Here is an 18,612-nt window from a genome sequence, read left to right as displayed (position 1 = left end):
ACACACACACACACACACACACACACACACACACACACACACACACAGAGTGCTGAAAGCCTGCAGGGTAAAAGTGAAGAAAGGGAGAGAGAGATTAGCACAGGCTGGGATCAAGGAAGGCTTGCTTGTGGAGGGGCCTTAGCTAGGCCTTGAAAGATAGGTAGAACTGGGCTGGACAGAAACGAGGAGGGAAGGCACTGGAGGCAGGGGGAACAGTATGAGCAAAGGTATGGAGGTGGGAATGAGCCAGGTGTATGCAGTAGGCACCAGGCCTAGCTGCAGCAGAAGGCATATACGACCACCACCACAAGCAGCTCTGAATAGGGCTTACAAAGCACTCTCAGGCACTGCCTTGGATTCTCTGGGTAGTGGTTCCTAGAATGTCCCTCTGCTTTTCTGCCCAGAATTCAGGACTTGACAAATCCTTGCAGATGGACAGCTTGTGGAAGAAGGGGGGGAAGGGAGGGGGCCCCGGCTGGCTGGAATGGAGCTGCCTCAACACCCAGGGATGAGGTGGGGAGCAGGCCAGCTCAGCAGGACCTGGCACATTTCCCTCACTCTTCCCGGGCAGGACAGGGAGGTGTACATCAATGACCCAAAGAACGGCACCACCGATGTCTTCTGGAACCCGACAGTGGATATCCGGAGGCAGAGACTGAAGCGCCATATTGTGCTGTTTGAGGAGCAAACAGCTCTAGAATCAGAGAGGTGAGTCTTGCCCAGAGGGGGAGGAAGTGGCCACAGCCCCATTTCCCAGGTGGAGACACTAAGACCAGAAGCAAGTTGGTGACTAGTCCAGGATCACCGAGGCCAGACCATGATGGAGGCAAGAAGCCGATGTCCCGGCTCAGACATAGGCAGAATCATGAAGTTCTTCCACCCCGCCACCGTTTTAGAAAAGTGGAAACTGAGACCCAGGGTGGGGGAGGGTGGCGGCCGAGCTTCCTGTCTGGCCGGGGTCCCTGCTAAGGGGCCGGGGCAGACATTCTGCCGGTCCTCAGAGGGCAGAAGCAGGATCAGCGGGCGACGGCTATGGGGCCAAACCCAAGGAGCCTCCAAGCTGTCCCCCACTCCACGGGCTGCCCCCTGAGGCTGAGAGCACCCGGTCAGTCAGTGAAAGCTCAGGCAAAGGCCCATCAGTGACAGCGCCCAGGACACAAGGATCCTTGCCTTGGCTGGAGGGCCCAAGGGGCCACCCCGTGTGGTTCTGGGAGATGAGGGAGAGGGGGCCTGGATGAGAAAGGAGCCCCACATCACCCAGCAAGCGCATGGTAGGGCAGGCGCCAGGGCTGGCCCTGGGCTCACCACTGGCCCTGCTCCCCACAGGCTCTGGCAGCATGTGACCAGCGCCATCAACAAAGGAGACCAGGTGAAGGCGACCCAGGAGAAGTCTGTACTGGAGGAGGAGCAGAGGAGACGGGCCCGGGAGAGGCAGGAGGCCTTTCTAGAATGGAAGCCGCTGCTTTTCCTCCGGGATCCCAGCTCCCAGGAGTGGCACTACAAATACGAGGAGTGAGTCTTCGGGCCTGGGGGAGGATCCCAGCACGGGAGGAGGGCCTTCTCTCAGACCCTGGCAGGCAGCTCTAGAGCAGGTGACTGCCCACAATCCCGTGTCCCTGAAGGGGGACAGGCTCCAACTCTGGGCGCAGAGCCCTGCTAGGTAACAAGAGTCAAAGTGGACCGGGAGTGCTCAAGGTAGGTCTGCTGTGCCTGAGCCCAGAGGAGGGCAGCTCCAAGCAGGGCCCGGGGGTCAGGGGCTTTCCACCAGTGCCGAGCAGATGCCGGGGGAGGGGGCTGCCCCGCTCAGGAGCTGACGTTCCACGTGACCCCCAACCCTCTCACGGATCCTGTTTTCCCTCCTCCAGCCTGAGGCCTTGGGACCCCTTAACAGACATCGCCCAGTTTGAGCAGGACGGCAGGCTGCAGACGATGGGCCGGCACACGCCATTGAGGCTGACCGCTCGGAACCAAGCGGCCCGGCACAAGGTGAGTCACTGCCTGCCCTGCCCTCCCTTGGCTGGCTCTGTCTAGAACATTCAGTAAGCACCTGCTGTGTGCTGAGTAGCCCTCTTGGCGAGTGCATGGTTATGATGGTAGGGACAGGGCGCAGGCCCGAGAGGTCCTCGGTAAGAGGAATTCTCAGGTGAGGACACTCAATCTTCCTCAGTAGGTCTGCACCTTCTCAGAGGCACCAAGAGGCTTCGGGGGGGCTCTCTAGCCATCACACCACACGACCGCTCAGAGAGAAGGAAACAATAACCGCTCACACTTCCCAGGCGGTCCAGGCCTCCAAGCCTGGCAGACCGACCTCCTTCAGGCCTCACGGAGAAGTCTTATGACTTCAGCAGTACAGAGGATAGCTCCATTTTACAGATGAGAAAACTGAGGGCCAGGTAAGAGGGTCACCTTGCCCAGGATTCCATAGCTAACCAGCATCCAAAGCAAGATTTGGACCCAAGTGTCTCCTGAGGTTTGTTTGAAGTTTGTTCTAACAAGTCATCCTCCCGTAGGCCTGACAGGATAATGTGCAGGGACAGGACGGAACATTGGCCCACAGAACCCAAAGGCCAATGGGTCATTCAAGCCTCTTCTGTCATGAGCTGAAATGCAGTGACAAACATTCTCTCCTCTCTGTCTGCTCTCTCTCTCAATCTCTCTCCCTCTCTCCCCTCTCTCTTCTCTCTCTCTCTGTCTCTCTCCCCTCTCTCTTCTCTCTCCCTCTCTCTCCCCTCTGTCTTCTCTCTCCCTCTCTCTCCCCTCTCTCTTCTCTCTCTCTCTCTCCCTCTCTCTCCCTCCCTCTTCTCTCTCCCTCTCTCCCCTCTCTTCTCTCTCTCTCCCTCCCTCTCTCTCCCCTCTCTCTTCTCGCTCCCTCTCTCTCTCCCCTCTCTCTCCTTTCTCTCTCTCCTCTCTCTCTCTATTCTCTCTCCCTCCCCACCTTCCTCTCTTTTTCCCCCCACATACACATAAACACACATTTCTTATACATTCAGTCCCACACTCACACTCATATATAGGCATACCAGCCAAATTTGACCAATCCCTCTCTCCCTGACACATTCCCGGCCCCACGCTCTTCTAAATGGTCAAGGCTAAGCCATGGAGAACACCAGAGAAGGAGCAGAGGAATCCAGTGTCCTCAGGTAGCTTACAAAATGTCATGGGAGGGAAGGGAATAAACATTTACATAACACCTACTGTGTGCCAGGCACTGTCTGAACTAAGCACTTTACAAATATTACCTCATTTGATCCTCACAACAACCCTGTGAAGTAGGTGCTGTTATTATCCCCCTTTTACAGTTGAGGAAACTGAGGCAGAGGTGAGGTAACTTGCTCAAGGTAACACAGCTAGTATCTAGTAAGTGTCTGAAGCTGAATTTGAACTCGGGCCTTCCTGACTCCAGGCCCAGAGTTCTATCCACTGTACCACCTGCTGCCTCACAGGTTCTGCCTTACATACGTGCTTCCAGCACACACAAGCCCACCTCCCCTCCTCTGCCTTCATTCTCACCTCCCTCCCACCTCCACTTTTCAGTCAGGTGACATGACTTAAGGAGACAGTGTCCAGGACCAAGCCCCAGGCTCACTGTATCATAGGATTCTGGGTCATAGTGGACCTCAGAGACCACCTTGTGCTTCCCTCTCCTTTTACAAATGGAGAAACTGAGGCCCAGAGAGAAAAAAGCACTTACAGGTAGATAAGGTCACAAACATGGAGCTGGCAGAGAGATCTTAGGGGCTGCCAGGCCCAAGCCCCTCACCTTTCAGATGAAGAAACTGAGGCCCAGAGAGGTTACAAGACTAGCGTGGGAGTTGGGGTTTGAACCCAGGTCCCGGACCTCGGAGCCATTCGTCTCTCCACCGCACCTTGTTGACTTCCCGCAAACCGCAAACAAAGCACAGACGGTGTGAGCGGGAGGCAATCCCACCGCGCAGGAGATGGGTGACTGTCTCTCCAAGCCAGCTCCCAAGGCAGAAGGAAGCCGGAGCTCAGCCAGGAACCACACCTGGCCACCGCAGGAGCCCCTCCGGACTGCGGGGCGCGGCTACCAGGGGGCGCTGGGCTCCACTGCTCAGCATCCGAGGCCGGGCTCAGGTGTTGGCTGAGGACAGATCAGAGCAAGAGGATCTGAGGCTTGTGGGTGAGCCAGAGCGCAGGGCTGGGAGTAATCCCTGACTGCAGAGGACGAGGGTGATGCTGAGCCCCGGCGACGGACGTGCGTCCGGGCTTTCTCTGCCCCAAACCCCCGAGGCGAGGCTGGGCACCTGGGCCGAGGTCGTACAGGTGCGAAGGGGCAGAGCCAGGGCCCCTCCCACCCCGGCACGCTCCCCACCGCACCGCCCCCTGCCACCCCAACACGCACCGCACCGCACCGCCACCAGAATCTTGACGAGACTGGAGGCGTTTGAAGGAAGGCTGGCCAGAGCTCGGCCCTTCTCCAGACCTCTCCTCCCTGCGCTCTGCTTGGAAACTGGCAACCGACGTGGGGCCAGAGGTCTCCCAGGCCACATTCTTGGGGACTGCGGAGTTACCAGGTGCCCTGTAATCCTGCTAGCACAATGATGACATGGTGGTATTTGTCTAGCGCTTTACATATGTCCTCTGGCGTGAGCCTCAGAACGCCCTTGTCCATTAGGGTTAGAGCTCCATCAAAGGCGTCTCCGGTCCGGGAGGACCACTCTTCTTTTTGATCTCTGTTCTAGAAGACAGTGCTACTCTTCATGTTGTCCACGGCAGGCCTGTTTACTCTCTCTGAGCCTCAGTTTCCTTATATATAAAATGGGAGAAATGATATTTGCATACTCTTCCTCAAGAGGCAGTCGTGAGGAACACAGCTCCCAGAACAATGCAGATGTCTGGAGTTTTCTTGTTTCCCGGAACCTGAGATTGCACACGTGGAGGCAGCTCTTGGGGAGCTTAACAACCCCTTAACTCTTCTAAAATTTCCTGTTACTTCATGGAGTCATTGAGCTGATTGGTTCATTCTGTTTTTGGGGAAGTCCACTGCTTGGGGGGTGGGTAAGGTTTTCCACACTCCTTCCTTCCCCCCTCCCCACTTCCGGAGTTTTTATTTCAATTCTAGTTTCATGTTACTATATCTTCCTTCATGTCTTCCATCCACACTTGAGTCCTTATGGCCAAACCACTTTTTTTTGTCTGAGTCTCTGCTTTTTGTGGAATTGGTCTCTCCTTCTGTGTCTACCTCTTGAGTTTATCTTAACATATAAAATTCCTTCACCATGTGTGGTGTTTTCATGGATTCATTCATGCAGATTTCTAGCCTCAGTTCTTGGATTGGAATTTTGTGACAGGGCTGGGCACTCTTAGATGGGTTGGGTAGGTCCTCATTGGTCACTGAGTAGGGGTGGGTGACATGGTCAGATTTAGGCTTTGGGAAAATCCCTTTGGTGGATGAATAAAGGATGGGCTAGAGTGGGGAGAGACCTGAGGCAGACAGACCCCCCCCCAGCAGCTATTGCAATAACCCAGGTGAGATGATGGGAGCCTGCACCAGGGAGCAATGGCATCAGAGAAGAGGAGGGGACATGTTAGATGCCACCAAAGTGAAATCAATAGGCCTGGACAATGGATTGGACATGGGGGGAGGGGGATAGTGAGGATTAAGGGAGAATTCCTAGGTTGGGAGCCTGAGGGACTGGGAAGAGAGTGATGCCCTCAACAGGAATGGGGAAGGTTGGAAGAAGTAACAGTTTTGGGGGGGAAAGTTGGGAATTTGATCTTGGACGTGTTGACTTTGAGATAGATGTGTACTGGATGTCCATTTCAAGATGGGAGACTGGAGGTCAACAGAGAGGCTGGGGCAGAAAAGGTAGATTTGAGAATCACCAGCATAATAAAACAAAAAACTAAAAATAACAACAAAGCTTCAGATCCTAGGCGACCGTGTGGGTGAAGCTCGATTGTACCCATCATCCCAGTCACCTGGGGGAAAGGAGAGTGAAGGGTTTTAAAAGGGGAGGAGGAGGGGCTTCCTCAGCAAGACTTCTGGGAAACAGGAAAAAGTTGGGACCTGGAATTCTGGCTTTTGACGCCAACCCTCGTTGGCTTCTTGCCCATCTGGTTCACACAGCATTGCTGGACTCTGACTCAAGAGCCGTCCAAGTTTTCAGAACATGGCGGATTGTTTTGCTGATGGTCCAGTCTTATGGAAGTGATGGGGAAAACGTTGAAGGTGCAGAGTCAGCTGCTAACGCTCCCCAGCATAGCCTGACCACCTTCCACCAGCTCCTCCTCCTCCTCCTCCTCCTGCAGTCCCGCCTGCCTTCCTGGAGGAGGTTCCTCTTCCCCTTTCTTGTCCTCCAGGGCACCAGAGCAGTTCAGTTTCTCCCTATCTGCAAAGGGAGGAAAAGCAAGGAGGCTCCTGTGGCAGCTTCTCCTTCATTCTCTGACCAAACCCAACAAAGCTCAAAGCTAAGTCTCTTTAAAGGCAAAAGGGGCCAGGGGAAGAGAAGAGAACGAGCTTTTTTGAAGCCCCTACTGTGTGCCAGGCCCTGTGCTAAGCATTTTAAAGGGAAACCAAACAGCCTCGGGAAAGATGCCCTCACACATCGTCTCCACGATTCCTTCTTCTACCCAGCCTTCCTGGAGCTCTCAGAGATCCAGGCTACACTTGTTTCCCAGGGCTGCTGCTGGGCCACTCTGGTCAGGAAAGCAGAGCCTCAGCCCCCACCTCTCAAAACAGCTTGCTTTGTAACCCTGGGGGCTGTTTACCTACCCATAAAGCAGGCATCGTGGTGTCTTTGGGGACCTGCCTTCAGAAGCCTGAGGCTCCACTGTACATGGAGACTTCACAGTCTGAAGCCCCTTAGAAACATCAGTGATTGTCACTCATGATGACTGTCATCCCACAGAGGTCAGGAAAGGACTGTCGGCACCGCAAAGCCAGTGACCAGCCCTCCAACCACAGCCAGAACACGGAGAGCAGCTGCTCCACCCCCGAGTCTGTGCAGGACCTGTCTGATGAAGAAGGTGATGCAGGTAGGAGGCCGCCCCACCCCCACCCTGCCCCCACACAGGGCCTGGCTTCCTCCAGATCCCAACCAATGCCACCCTTTCTGCAGGAAGTCTTTCCCAGTCCCCCTTAATGCCAATGCCTTCCCTCTGCTGGTCACTTCCCACTTGTCCTAACCTTGCTTGTTTGCACACCATTGTTCCTCATTAGATTGTGAGCTCCCTGAGGGCAGAGGCCGCTTTTGCCTTTCCTGTATCCTCAGGGCTTAACCTAGTGCCTGAAGCAATAAATTCGATGGACTGATTAATATGACCTCCCCAGAGAGGGAGGGAGCTGGAGGAGCCAAATTGACTCATATCCCTGTGCTCATCACTTCCTCCACAGTGCCTTGGTTTAACCATTTGTAAGATGGGAGAGCTGGTTCATTTGTAAAGCTTTCTTGACTCCATTGAGTGGAAAGGTATTAGCACCCACCTGCTCATCCTTCCCTTGCTTTACCCCCAAATAGTCATTGCCAAGCAGAAAAATCCCTCCCAAACTCAGATTCTCTTGGCACCCGAGACTGGTTTTCTCCTGAAGTGCAAAGTTCAAATACACTTAGTCATTTTGAGCTCTTGAGAACCTTATTATCACAGAATCTCAGAATTCTCAGAACAAATGAGTAGCATACATAAAAAGCTTTGCAGGCCTGACCATGCCATATGCATGCTAGTTACTGTTACTATTATTCATAATAATTCTAGAGCTAGGAGGGCCCTTGGGGACAACCTAGGCCAATGTACACCCAAAAAGGAATCCCCTCCCCAGCATCAGTTTGTTGACAAGCATTTATTAAGTACCTCCTGTATTAAGTGCTGGACAAAAACAGTCCCTGCCTTCAGGGAGCTTACCTTCCAAAGGGAGAGACAGCATGTAAACCCCTTAGCACATACAAGATACCTATGGAGGAGAAAGAAGATAACTTGGGAAGAGCACTAACCAGGGAAACCAGAAAAGGCCTAATGCCAAAGGTGGTGTTAGAGATGAGTCTTGAAGGAAACCAAGAATCACAGAGTTGAGGAGTTAGTCCCACCAGCAATTTGAAGTGATGGACGTGAAATAGGAGACTGGGGAATGGAGATGAAGTATCATGGGTGAAGAAAAGCATTTAGCCTCCACCTGAAGACTTCCAAAGAGAGAGAACCCACTGGTCGAGTCAGCAAGCGTTTATTACGCACCAACTATGTACTGGAACATGGACTATGTGCTGGACATACCCCCCCCCCACCAAAAAAAGGCAAAAATCATGCCTGCCCTCAAAGAACTCCCAGTCTATTGGAGGAGAGAATATGCCAACAAAAAGCTACAGGATCCATTGGAGATCACCTTAGAGGGAAGGTGCCAGCATTAAGGGGGCTCAGGAAAGGTTTCTTACAGAAGATGGGATTGGAGCTAAGACTTGAAGAAAGCCAGGAGGCAAAGGTGAAGAGGAAGAAAACTTCCTGCCAAGGGAGAGGGAGAGACAAAAGGTGGAGAGATCAGCACCATCGGACCCTGGAGAGCTCCCAAGGGGAAGCGGCTGAGGCACAGCCTTGGGGTTTGGAGCTGGCTGCTGCGCTCCCTGCATAGCAGCTCCGCTCCTTTAACAGGCCCCTCTTTTCTTGCTGATCAGAATATTCCTGGCATGTTATAAGAGGAATCTTGTTCAAAGAATCACCGAATCCGGTGGCTTTTGAATCAGAGCCTCACCGAATGTGGGCAATGTTAGAAAAATCTGAAACAAAAATCTACTACAGGAGTGAGTGAAGGAAAGCCTTTATTACACTTCTCTCTAGAAGCGGCACACCTCACCCTACCAGCACACGTGTGCTGGCACAGAGATAGAATCAACTTTTAAATGGTCAGTAAAATCCATACTCCTCCCATCTGGGCCAGATCATCTGAGTGACACTCTTCCAGAACCGCCCATGCCACGTTCCTCGATGTTCCTCCTTGTCATGTTAGTTCATGTGTCCCATGTTCAAAAGTCACCTCCACTCTCGGGGTGTGTCAGTCAATATTCAATAAGCTCATGAAGCAAGCTCAGGGGAGAAAAGGCTTCGCCCCGTCCTTGACCCCAATGGGTTGCAACCGGTTTAGCCTCCAGGGCTCTTTCTTCTTCTTCTTCTTCTTTTTTTTTTTTTTTTTTGCTTTTTTTTGGTGAGGCAATGGGGGTTAAGTGACTTGCCCAGGATCACACAGCTAGTAAGTGTCAAGTGCCTGACGCTGGATTTGAACTCTGGTCCTCCTGACTCCAAGGCCGGAGCTCTATCTACTTCACCTAGCTGCCCCTCCAGGGCTCTTTCTTGAGGAACTAGTTGTTTGCAGAATGTTTGGGGCACTTTCTGATTGGTTGAGGGACTATCCACAAGATCTTGGAAGTCCTTCTCAGAATTCCCTTGTTCTGCTGTGGAAGCCCAACTCCTAATCCTTTCCCAGGGGAGATAAGAGGATTCTCCCTTCTGGAGGAAGTCCGTGACAACTCACTGCTGGAGCGCTCTCATGCTTGTAGCCTCCCCCTTGGCTCCTGGCTCAACCCTGTTGGGCCAAACAGCAGAGCTAAAGTAGCTGTCCTTGTGCCCCTCAGCCTTCTCTTCTCCAGGCTAAGAATCTCGAATTCCTCCAGTCGTGGCCTCCAAGCCCTTCCCCATCCTGGCTGCCCTAATCTGGCCTGCTCACTGAGCATGCTAGGAGTCCGCAGCTCTCTGAATCTCCACCTCTGGGCTTCAAAAACTTCCCTTCTCACTCCCCTCGGTGCCTTCTGATCTTTCTCCCACAGCCAACCTAACTGAGATTCTGGTATCTGGGGGCTCTGCTTGGCCCCAGAGAACTCTGAGTGGAAGCTGCCGAGGTGGACGTGAAGGTAGTGAGGAAGCTGGCCCCCCTCCCTAGAGGTCTTCATGGCAAAGCTGGAGGCCACCTCCTGGGGTGCTCTAGAGGGGACTCTAGCTTAGAGACACTTTGGACTAGAGCCTCTGAGGTCCCTTCAGCTCTGAGATTCTGGGATCTTCACCTCCCCTTTCCTCCTCTTCTCTTTTTTTTTTTACCCCCCCCCATTCTTCTCTCCTTGCCTTGGTTGAAAGGGGAGGAGGAGCGCTGAGAATCAGCACTATTTAAAGGCATTAGACAGGACATAGAAATAACCCTACTTACTCTGTGGTCCCAGACTGTGAGAGTTCCTGTGCCCGGTGTGGGAAAGAGAGTCAGCATCTGAAGGAAATTCACACTGCAGTGCTGTCCCTACAGAAGGCCCAACGGGACATCCACAGGTGAGCGGCCACACTCGGCACTATGCTGGTAAACGCCTAACAAACAGGCTCTCAAACAAATACACAGAGAGAGGACCCACTTTGGTGAATGTTTACTTCACCACTTTATTACTTAAATCTAAATAACTAGACAAGCCTGGACTTGTTAAACTACAGGTGCAAACGCTCACCTGAGAACTTAACAATGAAGCCAGTTTGGAATGGCCAGTCCCCCAAGAACCTGCCCCAGGCAGTCGACTAGGCTAGCTGAGCTGGGATAGGCCCCCATGCAAGCCCAGTGACAGAGGAAAGGTGACTCACAAGTAAGGTGATGCCTGGTTCAGGGAGGCCCAGGCTAGCCAGGGAGGGAGGGAGAGGGCCCCAGGGCTCTGAAAGGAAGTGGAATGTCTGGCATAAAGGTGGAGGTTCAAATCTGGCCCTTTGTTCTTCCTAGCCGTGAGATTTCAGGTGTGAGGATGCCCTCTGGCAGGGCAGAGGGAACTCTGTTGTATCCTGTGATCTTTGAGAGTTCTAGAGACAGGGAAGTTAAGAGCCCTGCCCAGGGTTGCACAGGTGGCCTGCATCAGAGGAAGACTTTGAACCAAGGCCCTCTTGATTCCAAAGCCTACCCTCTCTCCACTGTGGGGGTGCTGTTCCTTAGCAAGTGGGCAGGGAAGTCTAGAGGAGCAGCTGAGGTCACTGGTGCAGCCCAGGTGAGCACAGGAAGGAGAGCGGGATTGTCCTTGGCATTTCTTGGCATCCCCAGAGTCTGGCATCTAGGAATGCTTAATAAATGGTCATTGACTGACTTTGCCTTGTCAAGTTGCCCATCAGGCAGGATCAGTCAGTCCTAAAGCACTCCTAGGTGCCAGGCTCTGCGTCAAGCTCTGGGGATGCCAAGAAAGGCCAAGGAGCAGCCGGTTTAGTGGAGAAGGCGCACAATGGAGAAGGCCATTCTTATGCTGTGCCAACTGAAGAGGGGAGGGCATCAGCAGGCAACGGACAGAGAAGAACTGAGCCCCACTCACATGCAGCCTGCCTGTCTCTTTGTTCCAGGAACCTGACGGCTCTAAACAAAAAGTCTTTGTACAGGCGGGCGCCAGGAAGCTTTCTCCATAGCTCACGCTGCTGGTTTCTACTCTGTGTGTTTCTGACATGTCAACTGTTCATTAACTATGTCTTGAAATAAAAGCACTCTAGGGGCAGCAGCCCGTGCGCCTGCCTGCCAAACGAACACTGCCCCCACCCCAGGAATCCTCCCTGCAGAGGTGGCACCACATTCCATCCCAGGGAGGCCAGGCCTGAGGCCCTGGGCACCACTCCTGGGCAGCCGGTGCCCTTCAAGGGGGTACGGCTTCGGGACCTTACTACCCGTGTGGGCCTTAATCGCTGAAGCCAAATGTAGCTTACTTGTGCACTTTGCTCGTCCGTCCCTCCCTCCATCCGTCTATCCATCGCATGTGGTAGTTAGTACTGAGTACCACCCAGTACTGCTGTCCCCCAGCCGGAGTATATGTAGCCTTTTCCCAAGCTCCACCCAGACCCTTGGGGCAGCAAGAAGGAAGGAAGGAAAGAGAGTCAGGAGAGGGCCTGGCCTGAGGGGGCACCAAGGCTGAGGGCAGCTTGCATTGTCCCTCCTTCCCTCCATCCTTCCTCCCCTGATGAGGGACAACCATTTCAGGAAATGCAGGGGGACCAAGGTCCAGCCAGGCACCGTAGATCTTGTAAGCACAGTAACCAGGGCCTCCCTCCTCGGGAAGCCAGGACTGAAAACCCCAGACCTGAGTGAGAGGAGGCTCCAAGCTGGCATCTGTGCTCAGTGCTGCCCGCCCACCTGGGCACCGGAATCCATGTGGAATCCCTGCTCTGTGGCGGGAGAGCAGCCTGGGCGTGAGTGATGGGTGGTTGCTGGGGGGGGGGGGGGGGCACAGAGCCACAGAAGGCCGGCCACTTCATGTCCCCTCCCTCCCCCTGCAAGGAAGTCTTGTTTTCTAACACCCGCCGCCACCCCCCCCCAACCCGTGCAACCTCACCCAGGCCAGGGAGCAGCGGGGGAGGGGGGTTAAGGGTGAGCACGTGTCCGTCTGTGTCGGTCTGTCCGTCCCTCCCCACGCACCCTTGCTCTGCCAGCAGTGGTGCCCGTGCCGGGCCAGCCTGCAATGCCACATGTCCAGCTGGCTGGCACTTCATCTTGTCTGTCCTGCACCTCCTGCCTTTGGGGAAACTTGTTTCTGCTTGATAACAGTGAAATAAAATGACCTACCACCTTCAGTGTCCTTTTCTGGGGGCAAGTGCTTGGGAGGCCCCAGTGGGGCGGCTTGGGGGGTTCTGGGCCCGACTATCACGCCGGACTCAACCGCTCAAGCTCAGGGGGGCTTCTTTCTACACTTTATTACGGGTGAGGAGGGAGAAGTACCTGGCCCCAAGCAGGCCCGGCTGCTCTGGGAGGCAGCCCCCCCCCCCCCCATTCCTGGGGTCCTCTTACTGTCTGGGATAAATGCAGACCGAGGAAGCTGCAGCCCCGGGCTGTCCCCCGGCCGTGTCCTCGGGGTTCCCTTTCCCTCCCCTTGCTCTTCTTTGGTTTCCCGGGCTCCCATAAGCGGGGTGGGCGAGATCCCAGGGCGGCGGCACCTCGGGGGCTTCTGTCCAATGCCCCTCCCCCGGCAGGGCGCCCAGCAGGCGCTCGGCGGGGGTCAGTGGTCACTTCTCTTCTTGGCGTTTTTAAATCCTCGAGTGGCCCCTTGGCCAAAGCAAATGGTGGAAGGGATCCTGCGGCCGTAGGTCCGCCTTTCGGAGCCGGTTGGCGGCGGCGGCGGGGCCTCCCCGGGGCACACCTCCATGGCCTCCACCGCCGCGGCCCCCGGAGCCCCCGCAGCCTTCCGAGGCTGGTCGAAGCGGAAGTCGGGCGGGTAGCGGTGCGCCCGGACCAGGTGCTCTTTGCGCTCGCGGCTGCCGCGGAACCTGTCGGGGCAGCCCTCCACCAGGCACCGGTGCATGCTCTGGCGCTCCGCCAGCAGCTGGAAGAGCGAGTCGTGCCACTCGAGGATGTGCACGTCCAGCAGGTGTGCGGAGGGGAAGGAGCGCCGGCACACGGAGCACACGTGCGTGTGCAGCGACCGGTAGTGGTGCTCGTACGCCTCGAGGCTGCCGAACTCCTGCTGGCAGCCGGCCACGTGGCACCCGAAGGCCGCCACGCGGGGGCGCTCCGGCACCTGCGAGACCTGCGTGATGACGTCCTGCAAGTACGCGTGCCTCTGCACGTCCCCGTCCTGCGGAGGAGAGGTCGGGTGAGCGAGCCCGGAGCCCCGCCCCGGGCAGGCCCCGCCCCCTGCCAGGCCCCCGGCAGGCCCCGCCCCCCCGCCGCCTCGCTTCCGCCCCAGGCCCCGCCCCGAACCCACGTGACCTCGAACAACGGGTGTCCCCGGGGCAGGCTCCGGGCCCGCGGCGCGAAGCGGAAGGGGGCGGCCCCGGCGGCCGGGTGGCGGAGCACGGGCAGCGGGGGCGACTCGGAGGGGCCCCCAGCCGGGCCCGAGCCCAGGCGGCCCGGCAGCCCCGGCGGCAGCTGCATCCTTTTCCGGAGCCCGAGGGAGGAGAGGCTCGTGAAACCTCTTCCGGCCCACAAACCACTTCCGGGCCATGGCCGACGGGAGGTGGGGGCGGGGGGAGGCGTGGAGGGCGCGAGCCGGGTGGGGAGAGGAGGCGGGAGAAGCCCAACCCTAACGTGATCCTGGACACCCCGCCCCCCAGCGTCCCCCACCTCGCTCGCCGACGAGCACGGAATCACTTCCGGTCCTTGGTGTCTGCGCCCGCAGGCCGGGCCCCAGCGGCTCTGGGCCTGGACTAGGAACCCCCCCGGAGACGGAGAGCTCACCCCCTCCCCACCCAGCCTCCCCCAGGGCGAGGAGCAGAAGCGAGGGGGGGGGTCCTGGAGGTCATGACCTCTGGGGCGTCGTGAGCGACCCCCCAGATGGGGAGGGGGGAAACAAGTTGGGCGGGGGCCTTGAGCGTCCCATCAGGAGTCAGACCTCGCTTTAGGAAGCGGGGGTGGGGGCGGGGCGCAGCCGGGAACAGGCAGGATGGGCTGGCGGGCCCTCGAGGGCCGCGGTTGGGGGGGGGGCTTCAGGCCTGGGCTCTGAGAAGGAAGCCTAGGCCGAACCCCAAGACCAGGAGACGCGCCCCGCCGCCAGTGACCCTGGTCTGGGCAGCGCGGCGGGCAGCCCGGCCGGCTAGGCGGGGGGGGGGGGGGGGGGGGGGGGGGGGGGGGGGGGGGGGGCGGTGTCACCAGCCCCGCCTCCTCCTGCTCCCCAGAGTCGGCCTCCCTGAGACGCGTACCCCGCATCTAGGAGGAGTCAGGCCAAGGGCAAGTACGTTCATCACTAATCGTAAGCTCCTACTGTGTGCTAGGGATACCGAAAGACGCCCTGCCCTGCGGGAGCTTGCCATCCCGCTCCAGGCTGAGGCCAAAGAAAGCACCAGGGCACGAGGGATCCCCTCGTGCCAGGGGCTGTTAGAGTGCCCCGTCCTCAGTGGTTCCCTGCTGGCTAACATCCTCTGGCCTCTCCCTGAGCTGTGTCCCCCTGTGGTCAGTCTGTTGGGTCAGGTCTGCCTTGCTCTGTACATACACCCTCTTCTCTCACCTCTTCACCAGCCTCACAGCTGGGTTGTTACGTCTCCCCGCCCCAAACCTCTCCCCACTCCAGTCCGTCCCCTACCTAGCTGCCCATGCACAGGTCTGACCTGCTCAGCACACAGCGCTGGCTTACTGTTGACTCCAGGATCAAACATAACATCTTTAAAAAGCCCTTCCCAACTGGCCCAACCGTTCTGGAGAGCAGTCTGGAACTATGGCTATGAAACTCTGTGTCCGCTTTGACCCAGCAATAGCATCCCCAGGTCTGTATTCCAAAGACATCAGAGAAAAAGGAAAAGGAGCCACGTGAACACAGATATTTATAGCAGCTCTTTTTGTGGTGGCAAAGAATGGGAAATCGAGGGGGTGTCCATCCATTGGGAAATGGCTGAACAGTTTTTGGTACACTAATGTTGTCCTGTAAGAAATGAGCAGATGGGTTTCAGAAAAACCAGGAAAGTTTGCAATGACTCATGCAGAGTGAAATGAACACACCCGGGACAACTTTATGCGTAGTAACAGCAACATTGTATGATGATCAACTGTAAATGACCTGGCAGTACGGTGATCCCAAGGCAGTTCCAGAGGCCTCAAGATGAAAAATGCCGTCCGCATCGAGAGACTGATGGAGCGTGAACGCAGATTGAAGCAATTTTTAGAAAATTTTTTGTGGTTTTGTGTGTATGTGTGTTTTCTTTCCCAACATGTCAAATACGGAAATGTTTTGCGTGATTGCACTTGTGCAGAGAGAGGGCAGGGAGAGAAAGAATTTGGAGCTTAAAAGTGAATGTTAAAAATTATTTTTACATGTAATTGGGGGAAATAAATTTTTTTTAAAATGCTCTAACTCGCTCCAGAAGGGACGACAATTTCAATACCTTTGTTCCCAGTCTAGTAGTGAATCCTGAAGGTTCTAGCATCCTGCCTCGACCCTCCCCAAGCCTTCCACCATAGAACCAGAAAACCTCCAGAGGGCTAATTCAGCCTTCAGGATCCACCCCACCCAGCCCGGCTCTTGGGACTCCAGCTGGCTATTTAAATGGCATGGTGTCAGTCTGAGAAGTTCTCCAGGAAATTACCCAGTTTATGCAAGCCTGATTTCCTCATCTGAAAAATGGGCTAGAGAAGGAAATGGCAAACCCCGCCCCCCACTATCTTTGCCAAGAAAATTCTCAAGGAGGTAACAAATAGCACACAAGCTCACTTGGTTTGGTCAGTGGATGGGAGGGGGGAGAGGTAGCTGGGGGATTCCCTGCTGAACATGGGTTTAGCAAGCATGAGTTTTCTGTGTTTCAGCACTTCTGTTCCTTTGGGCCAGACCCTCTGATCAACACTTGGGCTGACCAAGGCCAGAATGGCAGCGTTCCCATCTTAAAGGAGCCTGCTTACTTAGCAGTGGGGCCAAGTCTAATCGGGAATTTCCCAGGCATTTTGAATTATAGTACCTTTCCAAAACAAAGGGGATTGGTGAGCTGGGATAAATGGGAAGGCCTGGAGGGAGGGAGCCTCCTGGAATTTGCTTCCAATGCAGCGGTACTGCCAGGCCTTGCCCTGGCCTTTCCTGCTTATAATAGATTTACTATTGCACAACCATGCGAAAAATCCCAGCATCATTTCTTCCAAGGCTCCCATACAAGATTCCCTCTCTGCCTAGCTAGGGGCTATGTGTCTGCCTACAAGGTAGTCAGTCTCCATCAATCAGCACTGCTCATAAGGGAACATGGGGGAAGTCAGTAACATCCGGCTCATTCATGGCCAAAAAGGCCTCGGGGAGCTTCCTTACAGTTCTAGCTATGTGTGTTCCCAATCCGCTTACCACACGATTTGATCGGTAGTTCAGTAAATCATTGGTAGTTCATTAGTTAATAAGCTATTGATAAAGGGGTTTATAATCTTTTTTCATTGATGGTCTATCACAGCACACATGTGGGTCTACAAGTTTTTCAGTTTATGAACTCGCATGTGATTTATTACATCATATCATAGTGTTTATATTATTGAAAAACAATTCACTCAACACAGAGTTCCATCACAAAATGGAGGCTTAAAACAAAATGGAGTCAGTCATCTATGTTGACAAACTTATTCCTACCATCTTATTAAGGAATTATAACTTACCCTAATTCTACCTGCCCCATGTCATCCCAAACATGGATTCAGGGCAGGCTCAAGCTGCTTTGGAAGAATCCCAGAATCAGACCTGGGAGGGAACCTGGCAGCCATTGAGGTCAATGCACACCTGATGGCAATACCCCCTTGACCCTCCCTGGTCTTTCTCCTGCTTGGGATCTCCCCCCTGTCTCATGTGAGGTGGCCCACTCCACCTAAGGACAAAACTGAATCCCCCTCCCCACCTGTGCCACCACTCCTGGATTTTCCTGTGGGATAAACCAGCCAGTATAAACCCTCTTTACCCAAAGAGTTTCCAGTACATAAAGTCAGCCATAATGTTCTCCCTGAATTGGCCAGGCCAAACTGCCAAGCTCCTTCAGCTGGTCCTCAAATGTCAACTCAAACAACAATAATAATTCACATTTATGTAGCACTTAAGAAGTTTAATGTCAATAGCCCATCTTTATACAGGACTTTAAAATGTTCAAAGTGCATTGGTCAGTACAGCTCTTTGAGGCAGAAAGAACAAATATCATTCACTCTTGAAAGATTTGGAAACTGAGGCTAGAAGAGGTTAAGTGATTTGCCCAAAGTAACAAAATAATTTTGTATTGGAGGCAGTATTGAAACCCAGCTTATTAAGTTCATTCTATCAGGTACATGTTGCATAGAGAAAAATTAAATAGCCCCTGGTCTCAAAGAGATTATATTCTATCCAGATGCATATGTACAAGTAACCCGATGACATGTCTAGAGAGCTAGAGTTGAAATCAGGAAGATCTGAGTTCAAATACTGCCTCGGGGTAGCTAGGTTGTCCCAGTGGTTAGAGCACTGGCCCTGGAGTCAGGAGGACCTGAGTTCAAATTCGACCCCCAACACATAACACTCACTAGCTGTGTGACTCTGGGCAAGTCACTTAACCCCAATTGCCTCTCTCTCACACACACACACAAAAACAAATACTGCTTCAGACACTTTAGGTGTATGACCCTAGCTAGTCAAGCACGTTTCCAGCCTTGGTTTTCTTAGGTGTAAAATGGGGATAATAATATTATCTATCTCAAAGAATTGCTTTGATAATCAAATGAACTAATACATATAAAAGGGCTTTGCAAAAGTACTATATATACTTTAGTCATTATTATTATTGTTGTTGTTGTAGTGGATAGCATTTACACATATAAGTGGATATAAGGCCAGTGCTCTTTCTTCTATTCCATATTGTCTCCAGTTTAATTAGGTCAATTTATTCAAATTCAGTTTCAAAACAGTGCTAACTACACATGCATTTCAACTCACCTCCCCAAGAGAAAGCCTAATTTACACATTGCTTTTTTAAACTTTGATTTCAAGGAACTAGTATAAATGGTGAAATTATTGCTATTTTGACTTATTTTGTGTTGTAGATATTGAAGGATAATTTTAAAGAAAAGGCAGCTAGTTATCTTGGAATTCTCAAAGGGGTCCATTGATTTAATTCTCAATAAAAATACCATGTAATATTTGGGTAGACCTGGGAGTGGTATTGTATATGTGCCTATGAGTATTTTTTTTCTGAAAATTGAACATTAAGAAAAGAAATACTTTTTCCTCTCCAAAAAAAAAAAAAAAATCAACTCAAGGCTCTCCA

General features: G+C 53.8%; 2 protein-coding genes across 4 annotated transcripts in view; one reads left to right on the top strand and one right to left on the bottom strand.

Moving 5' to 3' along the window:
* The window catches only part of OSBPL5 (oxysterol binding protein like 5), a 112,361-nt gene extending 99,851 nt beyond the window's left edge, over positions 1 to 12,510 (top strand). For 2 of the 3 annotated variants that reach the window (XM_027868712.1, XM_027868713.1), the window contains exons 17-22: positions 572 to 708; positions 1,327 to 1,512; positions 1,866 to 1,986; positions 6,873 to 6,999; positions 10,158 to 10,260; positions 11,296 to 12,510. In XM_027868712.1, the coding sequence (XP_027724513.1) occupies positions 572 to 708; positions 1,327 to 1,512; positions 1,866 to 1,986; positions 6,873 to 6,999; positions 10,158 to 10,260; positions 11,296 to 11,428 (807 nt within the window). In that variant the 3' untranslated portion in view covers positions 11,429 to 12,510. Of the gene's footprint in view, positions 1 to 571; positions 709 to 1,326; positions 1,513 to 1,865; positions 1,987 to 6,872; positions 7,001 to 9,747; positions 9,855 to 10,157; positions 10,261 to 11,295 lie in introns of all 3 variants that reach the window. The other variant, XM_027868714.1, reaches the window with a different exon arrangement.
* A 105-nt stretch (positions 12,511 to 12,615) lies between these two features.
* LOC114047780 (zinc finger protein 511-like) lies at positions 12,616 to 13,807 on the bottom strand. Its single transcript, XM_027868715.1, has 2 exons — positions 13,643 to 13,807; positions 12,616 to 13,508 (listed from the first exon to the last, which is right to left on the bottom strand). The coding sequence occupies exons 1-2, from the start codon at positions 13,805 to 13,807 to the stop codon at positions 12,933 to 12,935; spliced, it is 741 nt and encodes a 246-aa protein (XP_027724516.1). The 3' UTR covers positions 12,616 to 12,932.
* Positions 13,808 to 18,612: the final 4,805 nt, after the last annotated feature.

Source organism: Vombatus ursinus, unplaced genomic scaffold, assembly GCF_900497805.2.
Source record: "Vombatus ursinus unplaced genomic scaffold, bare-nosed wombat genome assembly UNPS02014790.1, whole genome shotgun sequence".
In the NCBI taxonomy this organism is placed as follows: Eukaryota; Metazoa; Chordata; class Mammalia; order Diprotodontia; family Vombatidae; genus Vombatus; species Vombatus ursinus.
Note: the sequence above shows the minus strand (reverse complement) of the source record. Positions and strands in the feature narration are given on the sequence as shown.